The sequence below is a fragment of the Genypterus blacodes genome, unplaced genomic scaffold (genome assembly GCF_046128005.1).
Source record: "Genypterus blacodes isolate CSIRO-AG114 ecotype Tasmania unplaced genomic scaffold, CSIRO-AGI_Gbla_v1 ptg000156l_1, whole genome shotgun sequence".
Classification (NCBI taxonomy): Eukaryota; Metazoa; Chordata; class Actinopteri; order Ophidiiformes; family Ophidiidae; genus Genypterus; species Genypterus blacodes.
Window position 1 is genome coordinate 8965449 of NW_027466957.1, and position 17441 is coordinate 8982889.

Genomic DNA, 17441 nt, shown 5'->3' on the forward strand with positions numbered 1-17441 from the left:
TCCTCAAACTGCTTTGCCTGTACTCTTAATTTATCTCATCTTTAAAAGGTGTTTTAGTCTGTAGGTAACCCTAACCCTAACACATCACAAAAAGTTGCACAATTAAGTGTTTTAACATAATTACTGCACAACTAACTTTATACTAAAACCATGCAGTGCTGAGTGCAGAGTACATGTTTTGTCAAATTGTAGTCTTAGATTAGATGCAATCTTCTGGTTAACAATTGATGTAAATTAAGAGCCACACCTCCACATTAATTTGATAAAAGACTGGAAATAAGATAAGACCATATAATGACAAGTAAAGGATTTTTATGGCTCCAACATACAATGAATTTGAATCATTTCCAGGTTCCTTACAGTATGATGAACCCGGTGAACCTGTGTTTGTCGGTCGTAATATTCCACTAGGGGGCAGTGCTGTCTAATGATATGTCAGGGGGGAAGTGAGGAGGCTGTCTGCTGTTCTTATTTGGAATGTCAAATTTGTTTGAATTTACAATGTGTAATCTAAATGTAAACAAAAAAAGGTCACCTCATAAACCACATGTGTCAACTTATGATCAAGAATAAAGGATTGGGACATTGAAGTAGGACAAACACGTCTCAGGACTCTGTGCTCTGGCCTCCCAGCTTTTCACCTGTCCACATGTTGAGTCCATGATGAGCCTGTGGGTTTTTTACTTTCCTCAGACTGATAGCTGTCACTCTCCTGCAGAGACTGTCTCTGTGATAAAGTAAAATCTGCCTCCCACTGCTCTTTTTAATGTCTGCTAATGAATTTGTTCATGCAGGGCCTTGTTTGACCGGTGATTAATCCTTTTACAGTGGCAGTGATTTATGTCCCCATTCCTCTGCTGCTGAGTGAGCAAAAGGCTACTGAATGGTTTACACTGAACTGGTCCGGTGGCTGCGTCGGTGACCTAAATGGCTCTCATGGAGTCCATCCAGAGGTACGTTGTGTTATTTATCTTTTTACCTTTATTTGTCCAGGAGAAGTTTTAAGCACACAGGCTCTTTTTGCACACCGACTTGCCTTACAGAACAACTAACATTTTGATGTGGCCCTGAAGAAATTCTGGGTGCAGTTTTGAGTACTCTGAGTACTCAAAACTATTTGAAGACTCCTCTTCAGTGCTTGATAAGAGCAATTGGAGAGTTTCTCACTCACTTTCAGTGCTGTCAGAGGACGAAGATCCAGCTGATCAAAGTTATAAGCGATAACGATAAACAAGCAGGAAGGAGTCTCTTAGTGTTTGAGTGTTAATGAAAGACAGGCCTCCAGAATTTTAACACATATTTCAAAACGTCATGCAGAGAAAGATAAGACACTTAGTAGTAAACATCACCCAATTAACTCCGCAGTGCTCACTATCTAACCATCTGCTCCACGGATTTATCCTCTGTCAGGGATGAGAAGGCTACTGTTCACTGAATCTGTTTATCATAGATATGCCTTGTTATTAACAGGTGAGATGCTTCATGTCCCACAGTAATTGGATCCCGGTGTCCCTGTGCGTGCGTGTGTGTGTGTGTGTGTGTGTGTGTGTGTGTATGTGTGTGTGTGTGTGTGTGTGTGTGTGTGTGTGTGTGAGAAGAAACAGAGAGAGAGAGAGTCTCTGAAGACTGACTGGGCTGTTTTGCATTCAGAGTCGTGACTCATGGATCCTGAATGACAGGTCAAAGCACAGGTGCAAGTACCAGACACACTCAGTCTGTATTAATATAATGTTCAGTCGTTGTCATCTGGCTTTTTGTACAGCTTGACGTCCACTTTGTCCTGGTGTGAGTTTTCCAAGCTAGACATATGCACATATGCATCCCACCTTAGAATGAAACTTAATGCAGGATTAACTGATGGGATGGGTGATGGGAGGAAGGAAAAACAAGAACAAAGACGGAGAGAGAGAGAGAGAGAGAGAGAGAGAGAGAGAGAGAGAGAGAGAGAGAGAGAGATGGAGAGTGAGAGCAAAGTAGATGTGAGTATCCAGGCAGATCCTCAGATATTCCCTTGCCGTGACCGGAGCAGTTTATCTGAAAGCGCTGTGGGAATTTGAGGAGACAACCACTGAAGTGAATCAGTTTTTGCCACTTGAATAAAAGCAGCTTATGTGAGAGCACTGTGGAAGTTCTGAGGTCTCCTAGTATCTCTAAAAGTTGCGTGGTCTAATTATAATTGTGAAAATCAAGGGCAACACGTCTCAATTTGTGTATTAGTTTATTCTAAAAAGACAGCTTTCATCACTTCTCACACGTCTACATCTGTGCGGCAGAGACACATGTCCACATTTGTTTTGCATTTCAAACAATTCGCCAGACAAATAAAACAGAAAGTTTCAATATTTACAAATTCATAATGTAATCCAAAAATGAAACACTTTCCCCCTTTTAACAGTTGCTTGTTTACATTATCCAAAGATTCCTTGGGGGCGGGGCCTCTATTTTCCAGTTTATTTATTTGTTTGTATGGCCAAGCATGGCAGATAGCCCGTCTGCTGCCGTCTCCAGTGAGATTAAGTGTTCTTGTTCAACAGCCGCGTTGGGAATATCACATGGCCGGCCGACACATTGCTGATTTCACTTTACATTTTACTGTTACATTGAAATCACAGTGTCACACAGAAGGGAAATGGGTAAGAATGTCTGCGTGTACTAGATGGCACGTGGCACACACACACACACACACACACACACACACACACACACACACACACACACACACACACACACACACACACCAGAGACAGAAGCTGTGAATTCTGACCGTCCGTAGCATGACAGGCTTGCAAATGCTTCCCATTGCGAGAGGGGAAATTGTATCTGGCATTCCTACACTATGCATCCCAACTCCTTATGCATCCTACTCATGCTCACCCAATAACCTTTACATAATTGCTTTATTAAGCACAGACAAACAAGGATTATCCACTTCATCTCTATGCGTCTTGGATCCATTCCCTTAATAAAAGACAAAAGTTACAGTATACACAGATCTACAGTATAGGTTAATTCATACAACTCTCTCTCTCTCTCTCTCTCTCTCTCTCTCTCTCTCTCTCTCTCTCTCTCTCTCTCTTCTCTCTCTCTCTCTCTCTCTCTCTTTCTTTCTATCTCTCTCTCTATATAAAGATTCCACTCACATACTGCAGATAAGTCAAATTACAAACGATCGATTGTGGGAATGACATTCAGTTTAAGAATTGTTCACTGGTTGTATTTGTATTAATACAACACTATGCATATTCCAAAACTAATGTCCTGAGGTGAGAATACGATTCTTACAATTGAACAACAAAACGACCCCGTTAGCCAATTAGTTCCAGTGGCCAAATGATGGCACTTGTCAATCAATTTCAACCGTAATTCAAGTATGTTTTCAGCATCACTGGGTTCAAAGGTTCAGCTCGCAACATAACACGGACTTCTCAAACTCAATCAGCGCGTTTGAAACGAGACTTTAAACCAAAAAGGAGATTTGCTGTGACGCCGGCGACCAGGCTGTCGTCCTGTGAATCTTTCTTCTTATCACTATGTTACAGTGGGTGCCCCCGCCTCGGGCAGGGCTTTGTCTCTGTCTCAATGTCTGTAAACCAGATTGGCCACGTTGAAAGAGAATCATCCAGACTGGTTGGCATGTCGTCTATAGACTTGTCCTCCAGCCCCCTGGCCTTTCTCTCGTTCAAATCTCTGCTCACATATCTGGAGACGGCAGCTCCTCCATGGCTCCTGGAGACGGTATTGTGACAGGGGATGAGGAAGAGGGGGCTGCCAAGTGGTTCCAGGGATGAGCTAAGAGAAGTTTCCAAAAGAGGCTGCGGAGAGGGGAGAGAAAGAAGAAGAGAATGAAGGAGGGGGTGCATAATTAAGATTCTGATGGACAGAAGAAGGAGAAGTTAAACTGCAGCATTAGTTTGCTTTCACATCATGTTCTATTGTAACCCAAAATCCTTGTGTATCCACAGTGCACCGTCAAACCCCCCCTCTCTCTTAAACTGTTTGTCAGTCTGTGCTAAGCCTCTCTCTCGCTCTTGCTCGCCTGCCTTGTCAATCTCATCTAAGTGCCAAGAGCTTTCCCGCAGCACAAATATTGGCCTTATAACCTCTCAGACATGTATCACGTCACACCCCAATCTCCAGTGAATTATCAACTAACTAACAAATGAGTCCGGCACCCTAACAAACTGCACTAAATCACAGAGCAACAAACTCCACCAGACCTAATTAGGAGAACATAGGAGAGGTATTAACGGCGGCACAGAGATACTGCATTGTCAGAGACAAAATGACTGATATTACACACTAATTGTGCCGAGACAGGCTGAGAAAATAAATATCTGCAAAATGGTCATTGATAATCAAGTCTACAGACAGCTCGTGAATCAATATCATTAAAATACTAAGATTGCACGACAGCCATGCAGTTTGATTAACAGCAGACACAAATCAAAGTCTTCATTGTTCTAGATTGCAGTCTCAAATGCACAATTTGTCATTGACCTTATGCGGCTCAAGGGACTAATCAATGAACGAGAGAATACATCATAAGGACTAAGGACAGAATGTGTAGACATTTGGCAAATCAGCGAGTTATACCACCCAGATGCCTTTGTGAATTCTCTCTCACACACTCACGCTCTGTTTCTCAAATTAACAGATGCAGCCAGGTGGTTTCCCTGACAAATAGCCATTCGTCCCATCCTGAAATGACACCGAGTGTCAGCGGGAAGGCAGACTTTCCTCTCCCAGAGCCCTCCCTCTCCACGTGGCAGGAGGAAGATGCACCACCTGCCTGCTAGACGTCGACAGATGCAACGTGGCAGTGAGTGAACCTGGACCAGGGAAAGGACGCGAGGAAGAGAGAGAGAGAGAGAGAGAGAGAGAGAGAGAGAGAGAGAGAGAGAGAGAGAGAGAGAGAGAGAGAGAGAGAGAGGAGAGACGTGACAGAAGACAGAGAGAGAGCGCTGCTTCTCTTTCTTTAAAAACCCGTTTTAAATGAGCTCCCAGTGGAATCGTGGGAGCTGAGGTGTAGCAGGGCGAGGAGGAGAGGCGGGTGAAGAGTATGAAGAGCAACCAGACAAAATTTGCGTTGAAGAAATATGTCACATTCCTCCTTTGTCCATGTCTGTCACGCTTAGACTATGCTTCATATTGTAATTCATAGCTACAGTTCAGCTTGCAGGCGCCGCATGGAAGTCTCACGGCAGGGGATACTATACCGGTCTCCCATGGCAACCAGGGTGCTGCCAACACCCATTGTCTTAGTTATGAGGTGAGGAAGAGATTTGTGTGTCAGATACCCCAGTTTTCTACAAAGACATGATACAAAGGAGTTGAGAGGAAGAGGACAGATCTCCTGCTGCGCTCTGATCTGAATCCTCCTCTCTCTAAAAAGCTGCCCAGATGTTACAGCAAGGGCCTGTATGGCTCACACCACCCAAGGACAGCTGAGGCAGTCGAAAGCAGATGAGATCAGCGTCACATTCCAGGACGAGCGACTCCTGAGTCATGGCGATCCGATCTGCCCCGAACACAAACGATTGTATTGTGAAATAAAATTGGACTTCAAAATCGACTGATTTTCCACATTTTCTCTGGACTCCGTGACAGAGTGGTGGGCATTATGATTCTGTGTCGAGTGTGAAACGCCGTTATTAAGTGTGTCTGAGGCAGATTAGCACAGAGGGGAAAGAGAACCAGGCAGTAAAACAGCCACCACAGCGTTTCTTCGCACACTATCCACGTTCCTTCATTAATCTATTCATCTGTCGTATTTCTCCATCAGAAATTTAATCCTCAAATCTGTTCTCAATCTGTCCAACATCTTGGCTTTACCTCACTTGTTCAAGTTTCCGTCCCCATTTAAAACAAAAAAAGTCATCCCAGGATCAATATTTAATTTTTGGTAAATCCATGGGAGATGAATGGGACCTGGCAGTTTGTGTGACGGGAGGCTCAAGCAAATCACACCTGGATTGTAAATGTATGCAGGCGGGGGGGACGGCGGTGGTGGGAGGACAAAGTCATTTGGGTTGAATGGTTGCTGGAAGTGTGTGTTAGGTTGTGTGGAGGTCTGTCTATTAGTCCGTTGTCTGGGCGTTTGGTGGGTGTACGAACTTTATCACAATGCAATTTGACACTTGGGTGAGTGCTGAGCATAAGGAGGGAGGTTGGCTTCGACCTTCCAGTTCATACCCTGACCATCTTCCTCTCGGCCTTGACCCAACTCTTTGCTCTTTTCCTCACACTTCTCCTTCCACATTCAGCGCTCCAGCAGTCCCATTATCACCCCCTGCAAAGTTCACCACACCAACCTACTTTTATCACCTCTGTACAGGCCTCAGGTGTTTTACGAGGCTACCATAATAACTTAACGCTCAAAACGCTGAGGGGCAAAAGAGAGGCGGTGGAGTGCTCTTCCCTTTTTGTTCTGGAAAGTTACACAAACTGCCTGATGCGGACCACCCTTTGGAAAATTGTCCAGGAGCTCTTCCCTGCTTTCAGAAAAGTTTGAAGAACACGTCTTTACATTTTACATCAGCCTTTAGAGTCTGAGCCTGCTCAACTGGCAAATTACTCCTGTATCACTCTATTCCTAAATGTCCTATAGCATTTTAATTCCCTCACCTTACCTTTTAATTCTGTTCAATCTCTTTTCTTAGCTGAAAGCAGCCTTGGCTTGTTCCGCATAAGCGCGTCAGTATATTTCTCTCTGGTCTGTAAATAGAATTTGTGACGTTTGTTGGGTGTCAATCTGTTTTGGGTGGGTGTTGACAGTATGCAAATGAGCCAAGGCGCTGATTGGTTGTCTCTAAATGACTGCCGCCTGCAAGGGACCGTCTTGAAGGTTGCACTCACAGTAACGTGGTGTCCAAGCAACGAGTCAAGTAGGAGATATACTAGAAAGCTTTTCCTCATTGCGGGTTGTGGCTCTTGATCCTGACTGGATGATGTTTCAAAAACAGTTACAGGCGAGTTATTTAATGGGTGTTTGGACAAAGCGAGTGTAACTTTGAGACGGTCCCTTGCACACAGCACAGAGTTGAGGTAGAGTTTAGCAAATAATGATGCAATACTTTGCTCCAATCCAAAACCTACTGTAGCAAGAAGGTTTTATCATTTCACATTCTTTCTTTGGTATAAGGAAGACCAACTTCTGTGCAGAAGGGCAAGAGGAACACCACTGACTGACGCGGTATAAACAAAAAGATTAACGAGCTTAAAAAGGAACAATTCTTCACACAAAGGGTAAAGCTGAATATATTAGCTCGCAAAAATCTGATTTAAATGCAATAAGACTCAATTTGGAACTAATGCATTCCTAATCAGACTGAATAATAAGGAGAAAAGTCCTTTTTAAATGTTATTATCAGTGGATTGCAGTCTAATTTAGCCCCCTGTGCCTTGGTTGTGGTTTTCCTGTGGATGTTCTTCGATTTCTTTCACCGTATATGTGCAGTCACGTTTGTTCTGCTGTTAACTCAAGTATTCTGCACTTATCTCTGCTCTGATGGGATTTTCAATCAGTAATTACATTCTGTCTGCACCGTCATTCTAATCGTTGATTGCTTAGATTTTTTTGTTTGCATCTCTTCATTTTCATTTTTGTGTCATCCGTATCGTCTGCATTTAAAAACAAATCTCCATGAAAGGCCTTGCAAACTAGTTTAATTGAGTGTTAGTTTCATTTCGGACAGCATCGCCACATGTAATCTCAGAGGTCAGGATCCCTTTTATATGTTTAGTCTCTAGTTTCTCTCATGTCCACATTGCTGATGAGGTTGTGGGGTTCTCACAAGGTCCAGACAGCTCCTTTCACACAAAAACACTTCAAGGTCTCAAAGGTTGTGAGCAGACGGAACGAACCACAAAACTATTTGTATCATTTCAGTCAGAAATTCCACATCAAAGCGGTACATTTATATCAACGAATGGATGCAGATTTTACGAGGCACAAAAGGCTCTCGAGGTGCTGCCCTCATCAGAAAAGCAGCATGATGCCACAGAGGGCGCAATAAACCCCTCCGGGGGGATAACAAAAAGCGAGAGGTGACACACACACATCACAGAGATGTGAGACATACATAATGCACGAGGCAAGAGCTTCTATCGCGAGTATGATTAATAAGAAAGCAGAACAGGAGGAGGCACAGGGCGAGTGGAGCAGAGGAGCAGAGCGTGGGCGGAAGAAATAAGCAGATGAACAGTGAAAGTACAACTGATGGGAAATAGAGTGTCAGATACAAAGACCACTTTACTGACTTGATTGAATACCCTGTAATTGATGATTGTAAGAGCTGTTGCGCCATCAGCTAATCAGTGCTCTGCAGTTTCCCTAGAGCCCATTCAAAACACAATTTGACATCAAATATGCCAAACTCCAATATGTATATATAGAAGTTTTCCAAAGTAAGTTTGAACTTAGTTATCCAGGTCGCAACAGGGTATGTTTAGTAATGAAAGATGGATCAATAAATAACTGCAGAGGCAAAAACAATAAGCGTTTGACTACAGGAGGAAAACTGTTGTGGACGTCTAAATTTGATGAGTCACAGCCTTCAGGTTGACACAGAAAAGAAGAAGCAGGCGTCAAAACTGCTGAATCCAGGTCAGTGGTTATTGATCGAGTCGGGTTATCGATGGCCCGGATAATAAAGGTGTTTACACCGGCCGTCATTCAGGGGCGGTGCAGCAAATCAACAGCCCTCCATCAATAAAACCACACGCCAGCAGATATAAATGTGCCTCAGCGTCCACCTCCATGTATGTCACAGCAGGCACGCGTGGTCTCTGCTCGCCACCTCTCAATTTAGCCAAAATCCAGCTGCTCTGTGTTTGTCACTTTCTTTGTTTCGCCCTCTTTTGCAAACACACACACACACACACACACACACACACACACACACACACGCCCTCTTCTTACTTACTTCTACTAAGGAGCTGAAGGTTGCGGACTTCTTCTCTAACCTGCAGCTGGAGGACTTGCTGCAGGACCTCCTGCCTCAGCGTCTCCTGGACGATGCCCATCCTCTCCAGCTTCTCTCCGTTCAGACGCAGCAACGCCCGTCCTGCCAAAGAGGAGGGGTGGGATTGCTTTTAATCAAAGTTTCCCGTACAGTTTCAGATCATTTCAGGGGGAAAAAAGGCCGCTCATGATTTCCTTCCAAGCCTTTAAGTGTATTTTGTGATTGACTGAAATCCATTGAGCTCATCCAAATGAGGCTCCAGTTTCCCTGAGACAGTGAATGTGTCATGTGCATGTGTGTATTTATGTTATAGCTTGTCGATTTGGTGAGATGTTTATTTCTTGGTCCCCCCTTGCAACCCTTTAGTTAGTGGCAGTAAACAGGGCTGTTTTCTGGGCCCCAGTTTTATTCCAGCGCTTGCCGGTTCACCCTGGGGACACACACATTTAACAAGTCATTACCCACAGTAAACATCTCTGCTTTAACAACCAAGCGGCAATCGCACACACGGACATGGAGGCAGGATAACAAAACCAAAGGCGTGTTGCAGACGTACACATAGTTCCAATTCACTACTCATTTCCTCTCTCTGGACGTCACCACATCCTGTCTGCCCCTCTCAAGCTTTCTCGCTTCGTTTTTGAGCGTTGATTTCCACGAGTGACACAAGGAAGCAATATCATTTCTACAGTGAATGTAGCCTTGAACAGACTGGACCGATTTACTTTCAACCTTTTCCTATTTCACTCAACCACGTTTGGTCTCAGATGATTGCAGGCAAGGAACGTTTGAGGGTTAATAAAATGGACTTCTGTGAACACCTGGACAGAAAGAAAATTCCCTCCAGCATCACTGCGGCAGAAATGAAGTGAAGAGAAGAGAAGAGAAGAGAAGAGAAGAGAAGAGAAGAGAAGAGAAGAGAAGAGAAGAGAAGAGAAGAGAAGAGAAGAGAAGAGAAGAGAAGGATTTGTCCTGTGCCCTTTCCTTTTCTCCAAGCCCATGACAAATAAATGTGTTTAATAAAGAGTCAGTGGTCATATTTCATCAGACGGGCTGAAGGCTGGCAGGCAGATTCCTGAGGCAGAGTGAGGAAGATTTGCTGCAATTTCTCAGTAAAGATGAGCACCAGTCTGGCCTGAGGGGGGAGTTACTAAACAACAGCGGTTACTTACCTGACCCCACCACATCTACAATAGGCAAAAATAAGACTAAAAACATCTTTCAATAGCAGGAATAATTACTTTTTTTTTTTCAACAGTATGAGTTTGTTGAATTCCCAGCTGATATTTCTGCAGCTTCATCAATTCCAATCCTCCACTTTCTCCTCATAAACACCTCAGTGGCCATACGCCGGCATATATGCAGCCTCTGGAGATACAAATCAAATGAGATCTCAGCCTGAAGAACATATCTGATGAAAGTATTGGACATGTAGAAAATTCTGTATTGATTTTAATCTCAAAGAGCAGCGGTGGAGTTGAATTTCATATTTGATGTATCACGACAACACCCGCCTGTACTTTGACCTTTAGCGCCTATCTGAAGGGAGGCGACGCTGAGGAAAGTTAAGCTTCGTTCCTATTAAGCGACCGATAGTTGGTTGGCAGCAGACTGATGCATGAAGAGGTGGCAGCAATAACGTTGATTACTTCAAAAGCAGCTCTAGTGAGATACAGTGTGATAAGTACCGTCGCTCTCTGTGGAGCTCATGAAAGCCAAACGAGGACAGAGCTGTCGGCGAGTGGTTGCCTTAAAAGCCAGACGGGCACACAATGGATACAGTCAAAAAAACTGTTTGCTCTGATAATGTGTTTAATGGACAGACGAGTGTGTGTGTGTCTGCATCTGTGTACATGTACAGGCAGATTATTATCATCTCCTCTGAGTCCAGGTGTTTTACATTTTCACACACATTGAATGGAGCAACTGCTTTGGGGACACAACAACACAGCACTTTGCTTTCATATTCTGCAAAGAATAGCATCAGTAATTTGTCACCGAGACACTTTGGTGCATACACTCACACACATACACACACACAAACTTTGCCACCCCATCTCCCCTAAGGCTCTCCTGAGTTTGCCTCCCGACGGCAGTAACAGTGTGTCCTAGAAAACCACTGCCCTTGGTCTCTGCGTGTGTGTGTGTGTATGTGTGTGTGTGTGTGTGTGTGTGTGTGTGCGCGCGTGTGTGTGTGTGCGTGTGTGTGAGCACTAGACAGACAAAGCAGATAAATAGAGCACAAATCAATTCCCTTTACACAGACTTAATACAGCTCCTAATAATTGCCTGCAGATAGGGAAAGTAGTGCTGTCAAAGGGAGAAAAGAGACACAAAACAAAAGCAGTGTGACTGGAGATCGCTTTTCTCCATTTGGCTCCAAAATAAATTGCTTATTAACAATGTCTCTGGGCAAATGGGAGGCATTTCTGCCTTGGCGGGGACGATAATGACTCTTAAGACAGTCTGAAAGCAATCCAGTGGGGACAAAGGTGAAGACTTCTCTATTAAAGGACAGCGGTTTCGATTAATCCTTTGATAGCAGAGCAGTTCAGTCTATACAGTCCGTCCCCTGAAGGTCCATAGACTGTTTTACAGTCATCTTGTCTGTGGCTGTACAGATGGGTTCATAGCCCCATAGTCAGAGTCAATATCTGCATATCATTGACTTTTCTTCCTCTTTTAGTGTGTTTTCTCCCACCCCTCGCTCCGTCGCTCCCTCCGTCGCCCTGACCCCATTTCTTCCTGGTATTAACATACAATCTCTATCTGGTTTTGTGAGCAGGAAAAGTAAAATTGCATGTCAATACATGCGAAACACACGAGACGCAACGGGATCCAATCTGCCAGAGCGCGCCTTGCTCGCCCTGTGATCTTGTCTCTCGGGCTCAGTCGGATATGTGTAAATGGAATCTGCACGGGTCACTGTGAGTGTGAAAGTGTCCACGCACAAGCCGAGGATCATAGATTGTAGATGATGGCAACAAAATTATAATGTAAAATCTACATACCATAGATCTACGTATATGCAGCAAAAGCTATTTCATACAGACGATTAACAGCCGAAGAAAACAAAGAGAGACGACAGAGCAAAGATGGACAAAAAACAAAGACGAATCTATCCTGATCACCTCAGGCAAAGAGCGAGAGAGGGACTGAGAGAGCAAGAAAGAGGGAGAGAGGGAGAGAGAAACTATTACATTGGGGTCAGTGGGCAGAGATAATGTAGACATAACATCCATTCCTCTGATGCTGGGATCCTGCATCCTCTTGTGCATGACCACCCACAGCCATTTACTGGGATGATTCTTTGATACCAAGCATATGCATCAACAACACACACACACAAACACATACACACACACCTGACATTTGCACAAGAAAACATCTGAGGTAATAACCCAAGCAAACTGAAATCCAGCAGGACATCAGTGAGTGAATGCATGACAATCATCGCACTCTATTTTTGGGAAAACATAAATTAAAAATGTCTGTTCTGATCTGAGCTGCTGCACAACAGGGACTTCCGATGAGGGATTGTTAACCCTGAGGCAGACAGACACGTGTGTGTGTGTGTGCCTGTTCATGCATGTCTGTGTAATATAAGTGACTGCAGACTGACCTCGTGGCTTAGAACAACAATCCTCCCCCCTTTTCTCCTCCACTGTCTGTTCTTTCAAGGTTGGAGATGTGTGTGTGTGTGACAAATGAACGTGAACGTGTGTGTCGGTGTGCATGCGGCAGGGAGCGTTGTTTGAACTACAAACACGATAACCCGCCATTGTTTCTGCAGTTTCTCCTCTTTTCTCCAAAAATAGGCTGCGGTCCTTTGGTTGAACATGAACGCTTTCAAATCTGCTTTGGGGGGATTTTCGTTGTAAACCTGTTTCCAGCTGAAAAGGCTAAGCTGTGGAAAGTACAAACCTAGAAATGAAACTCGCACAAGATTCCGTACGCGTGTGTGTGTGTGCAAAATCTAATCGTAACACTAATTCTCCACGGCGTTTCGATTGTTTTCACTTTCATAAACCTTTTCTCCAAGGTGTTCCCGGGAAAGTGACATGACGTGAAGCCACATCTGTCATCTGCACACTACAATCAATGTCATAGAGGAGGGAGGGGAAGAAGAAGAAGAAGGAGAAGGGTGGAGAAAGCGATGAAAGAGAAAGCGAGAAATCGTATGTATTGGTTGTCAGTGAATGTGGGCGTGTGTCATGCTGTGCTGGGGGCGTGTGCTATACCTGTGATGGCGTGATGGGAGAAGGCCTCGACGTAGGTCAGGTAGTTGTGAGGACAGTGTTTCTTAAGCCACTTGCAGACATCCTGCTGGGTCCACAGCACCACAGGTTTGGACAGACTGGACAGCGTAGGACTGGTGTGGTACACAGTGAAGGCTTCACCCGGACGCAGCTACAATACACAGAAAGCACAGGAGTGTGTGTGTTATAACAGGTGCAGGGGTGTGGATGAATGTGCAAGTGTGTCCATTTGTGTTTTATGATTACTTTTACTTAAACTTTAATCTGTTCTTTTATCACAATTGCGCTATAATTGCTTTGGATTAATTGAATATGCAACAAGCTGGATTTTCTTATTATTGCAGAATTAAACTATCCGCAGTTTGCAAACAAAATTGCTTCTGGTTGTCTGGTAAACAATAAATACATAAACAACACAAACTGTAGTGCAAAACCATGAGAATCACATAATGAGCTTGTAATGTAAACTAATTACCAAAAGCTTGCAGGCATCAGATGCTGTGTGTGTGTGTGTGATCATAAAGACACACTCTGTTTCTCATCCTTTACATCCTTACTTACATTTAGTGCATCAATCAATCACATTTCATTTGCACCAACATTGGTAGAGGTAAAATAAAAAGGAAAACAAAGGAAAAACTGCCAATAAAACAGAATAAAACAATAATTTACACACATTTTTACAAGAATAATAAAAAATACAAACTGTAACATTGTATAGTGTGTTGACTGTGATATAAACAATGTTGACGCCTCTGTCAGCAGTGTATTGTCATATAGTATTTCCATGTATTCCATCTTTTCTGTCAGTGTGGTTATTGGCTTTGTGTCATCTTCTTCTTGACATTTTTGCTGACAGTGATGTTTTCAGCACAGCATTAAAATGAGGCCATGCCAAGAGAGGGACAGAGGACTCACATGGACATTAATAGTGGCTATGAACAGAAACAACAGCCATCGCCTCATTCCCACAATCCTCCATTGTGACTTTCTCTCACTTATCTAATTCCTTCATTCATGCTCTGACTGAACCAGCTGTACCACAAAGAGGCTCTGGCTCCTTTTCAAAACGGCAAGAACACAGAGGTGCTGCCAAATATTCTCCTCCATAAGTGAGTGTGTTTAATGGGATTATGCATGCTGACATGTCACACACACAAAGTGTCCTGTGTGATTTTTATCTGATGGTCTCGCTGCCACTTTCTCTGCACCGACACAGAGCCCGGCCGTCCCAAAACACCTTGATATCTCAATATAGGATAACTGCAGGTAGGCTGACCAAGATGGCGCTGTATCCTCTGCCATCCTTTCTTATGTCCATGATCTTTGACCCCAATGACTGAGTATTGCAGTAGTTTTAAGGATCGTGTCGATTTAAATGGACACAATGTTTCAAAGTCAAATGTAGGTGTGCTGATCTAAAATAGGTTATGGTGATAAATAACTCCAATATACTGTGGTTGCGTCGCTGTAAATTTTACGTGACGCTGCTAATGTTCGGTTATGGTTGACTTCGTGTCGGAGAGGAGGGTTACATAAAGGGCTAAAAACGCTGCAAAGCTGAGGAAGCCACGGAAGCTTTTAAATGCATTTTATCGATTCCCTTCAAACAGGCTGCATTTCAAAGACAACACTTCACAGGTCTAAACACGTCTTAGGCAGAGACTGAGAACATTCGACACAGAGCTGATACACGAAAAAGTTCTGGACAACAGGCAAACTCTCTCTCTCTCTCTCTCGTTTCTGTTTTTCTTTGTTATCCTTTCAAATTGTTGGAGAATTACTCGAAGTTATTGAACTTCACAGCATGATCGCTCCAAAAAACCCCAGAATAAATCCTAATTCAAAGTGTTGTTGTGAAATGATTAATGGATTGGACGGCAAAACAAAGACAAAGGTAAGAGCAAGTCTTTCATATGGGGCAGAAGTGACAGACAGGAGGAGACGACAGAAGGAGGCGTGGCTGTGTGTCGGGTGAGGGGGGGGCAGGCGTGGGTCGGAACAATGCAATCAATAATTTGACGGCGGATCACATCTCTGCCTGAGTAATGGCCTTCATCATCAAGAAGCCAGACAGAAGAGAAATAGAATGATAGCTCCACATCACCCGCCCCCACCCCCCCTTCTTTCTCTCTTTTCCCCTTCCTCCCTCGCTCTCCATCCATCAGGCTGTATCTCCTCTAGCCAGCACTCACATTGCCCCCTCAGCCCCAACCCCCTCGCCCCCCGCCCCCCTCCGGAGGCCTACTTCTGTCCGGCAGGAGGTGCTCCCTCATTCATTACGTCGAGGAGAGAAAGAGGTGGAACAGGAGGATGAAGGAGGACGAGAGAGGCTGAGATAGAGGGATGGGGGAGGAGAGTAAGGGTCAGAAGGAGGAGGAAGAGGAGGCTGAATATGGAGCAGAAGTCTAATGAGATATGTGGAGGGAGTTAGAGGAGGCAGGAGTCATGGCCCCACTGCTGAGAATCTGTCTGGGTGGAAATGAAAAAAGTACTTTTACTCAAGTACTTCAGTACAACATGAAGGTGCTTGAGTTTACTCTCTACATCTACAGCGGATTACAATTGACTTCGGTGTATATTTGAGGTTTGAAAAATCTGATCTATTGACTAAATCGGAGTGTAATCGCAGATCACTTTTATCATCATGTGGCAAAGAAAAGTGTTTAAGTTGAAAGTTGAATGTTAGCGTTATTGTGAGCTCGTCTTAATGAAAACCCTCACAAAAACACTTCCTTTAAGTGACACTGTAGATCCAGCCAACACACACAGACACACACACGCACGCTTGATTGGTGTCTGTGTTGTTGTTGTTGTTGTTGTTGACACTTTGTCTTTCCTCACTGGACTCCTCTATTGATCATTTTGTTTGTACCTCTCTCTCAGCTCATTTATTCTCCCCTGCTCGCTTTGTTCTCTCGTCCTTCTTCATAAATCCTCCATTTGTCCTCTCTTCTCTTCTTCTCAATCTTCTCCTTAGCTAATTCTTTATTAAAATAGAGACGGATGCATAACTCTTAACTTTTTTTGGCAGCATTTTTTGACATCCAAGCCTCATTTTGTCCGTTTAAATGAGCCTGTTTGTTCCTGCTGCTCTGTATTCTGGAGTCCAGAGCTGAAACATAACTAAGAACCATGTTAATGTACTTGTATATATACATTAAAGTACTTATACTCTGTCTGAATCATTCAAATGTAGTACCTTTAGTTGTGATACTGTAGTAGTTTTTGTATCACAAATATTTTGTCAATGATTTCAGTTCCTCTCTATCTCTACCATGATGTCATTATTAACCCAGATCTTGAATCTTTCCCCTCAGACCCCCTTTGACCCTGACAGATGCAATCCTCCACCTCTCCTCTGATCTCGTCCTTCATCCCTCCCACTCATCCCTGGCAGCCTCTCGTTGCATCATTTAGCGCCCACGGCGTCTCACCGCTGCTCGATCTTTATCCAGCCTCGCGCACATTACGTGTGTTTGAGTGTGTCGCTATGAATCTCGAAACATTTACGCCTATGATTATTCGTCAAACCATTTGTAAACCGATTCGCCGAGTGTGTAAATGTCTTCCAGTCTCTTAGAGGGAGGAGAAGGGGATCAGATGGGACTGACGCAAAGCTCTTTTACTGCCTATGAGTCAAACATGTGTCCTGGACAGAGAGACACGTCCCAGACTGTCAGGACGGCTACAGGAACAGTCTGTCTCGTGTCTGCGTCTGTGTTTTCACTCTGACATCAGGCATCAGCGGGTAAAACAGCAACATACGTAAGTGCTCATACACTCACTCACACGGGAAATGGCACAACATCAGAGTGTGTGTCTGTGTTGTGTGTGTGTGTGTGTGTGTGTGTGTGTGTGTGGATTGCTTGTTATCACTTATGGCCAAATGAAAGGGAAAATGGAGTGAAATGCTACATACTATATTACTATGGACAATAAGTTAGCATTAAACACATTAAAAAAGCAGGAGAATCTAACTTTTCGGTGTGTTTCAAAGCTCTATTTTCTCCCTGTCAGACTGCATTGTGTGTGTGTGTGTGTGTGTGTGTTTGTGTGTGGGTGTGTGGGTGGGTGTGTGTGTCAGCTGAGAAGGTCAGAGACTGTGTTCTGTAATGAGGAAGACGAAATAATCACTGCCTGGTCTTTGTCATACACTCACCCAGCACGGCAATTTGGAGAGGGCACTTCCTGTTAGTCACACACAGACACACACACA

At 44.0% G+C, this 17441-nt stretch overlaps 1 protein-coding gene across 1 annotated transcript in view; it reads right to left on the reverse strand.

Moving 5' to 3' along the window:
* Positions 1-3136: 3136 nt before the first annotated feature.
* LOC143013425 (sterile alpha motif domain-containing protein 10-like) overlaps positions 3137-17441 on the reverse strand; it is a 31304-nt gene continuing 16999 nt past the window's right edge. The window contains exons 3-5 of the mRNA XM_076167048.1: positions 13205-13373; positions 8925-9065; positions 3137-3812 (exon numbers count right to left, since the gene is read on the reverse strand). Coding sequence (XP_076023163.1) covers positions 3790-3812; positions 8925-9065; positions 13205-13373 — 333 coding nt within the window. The 3' untranslated portion in view covers positions 3137-3789. The remainder of the gene's footprint in view (positions 3813-8924; positions 9066-13204; positions 13374-17441) is intronic.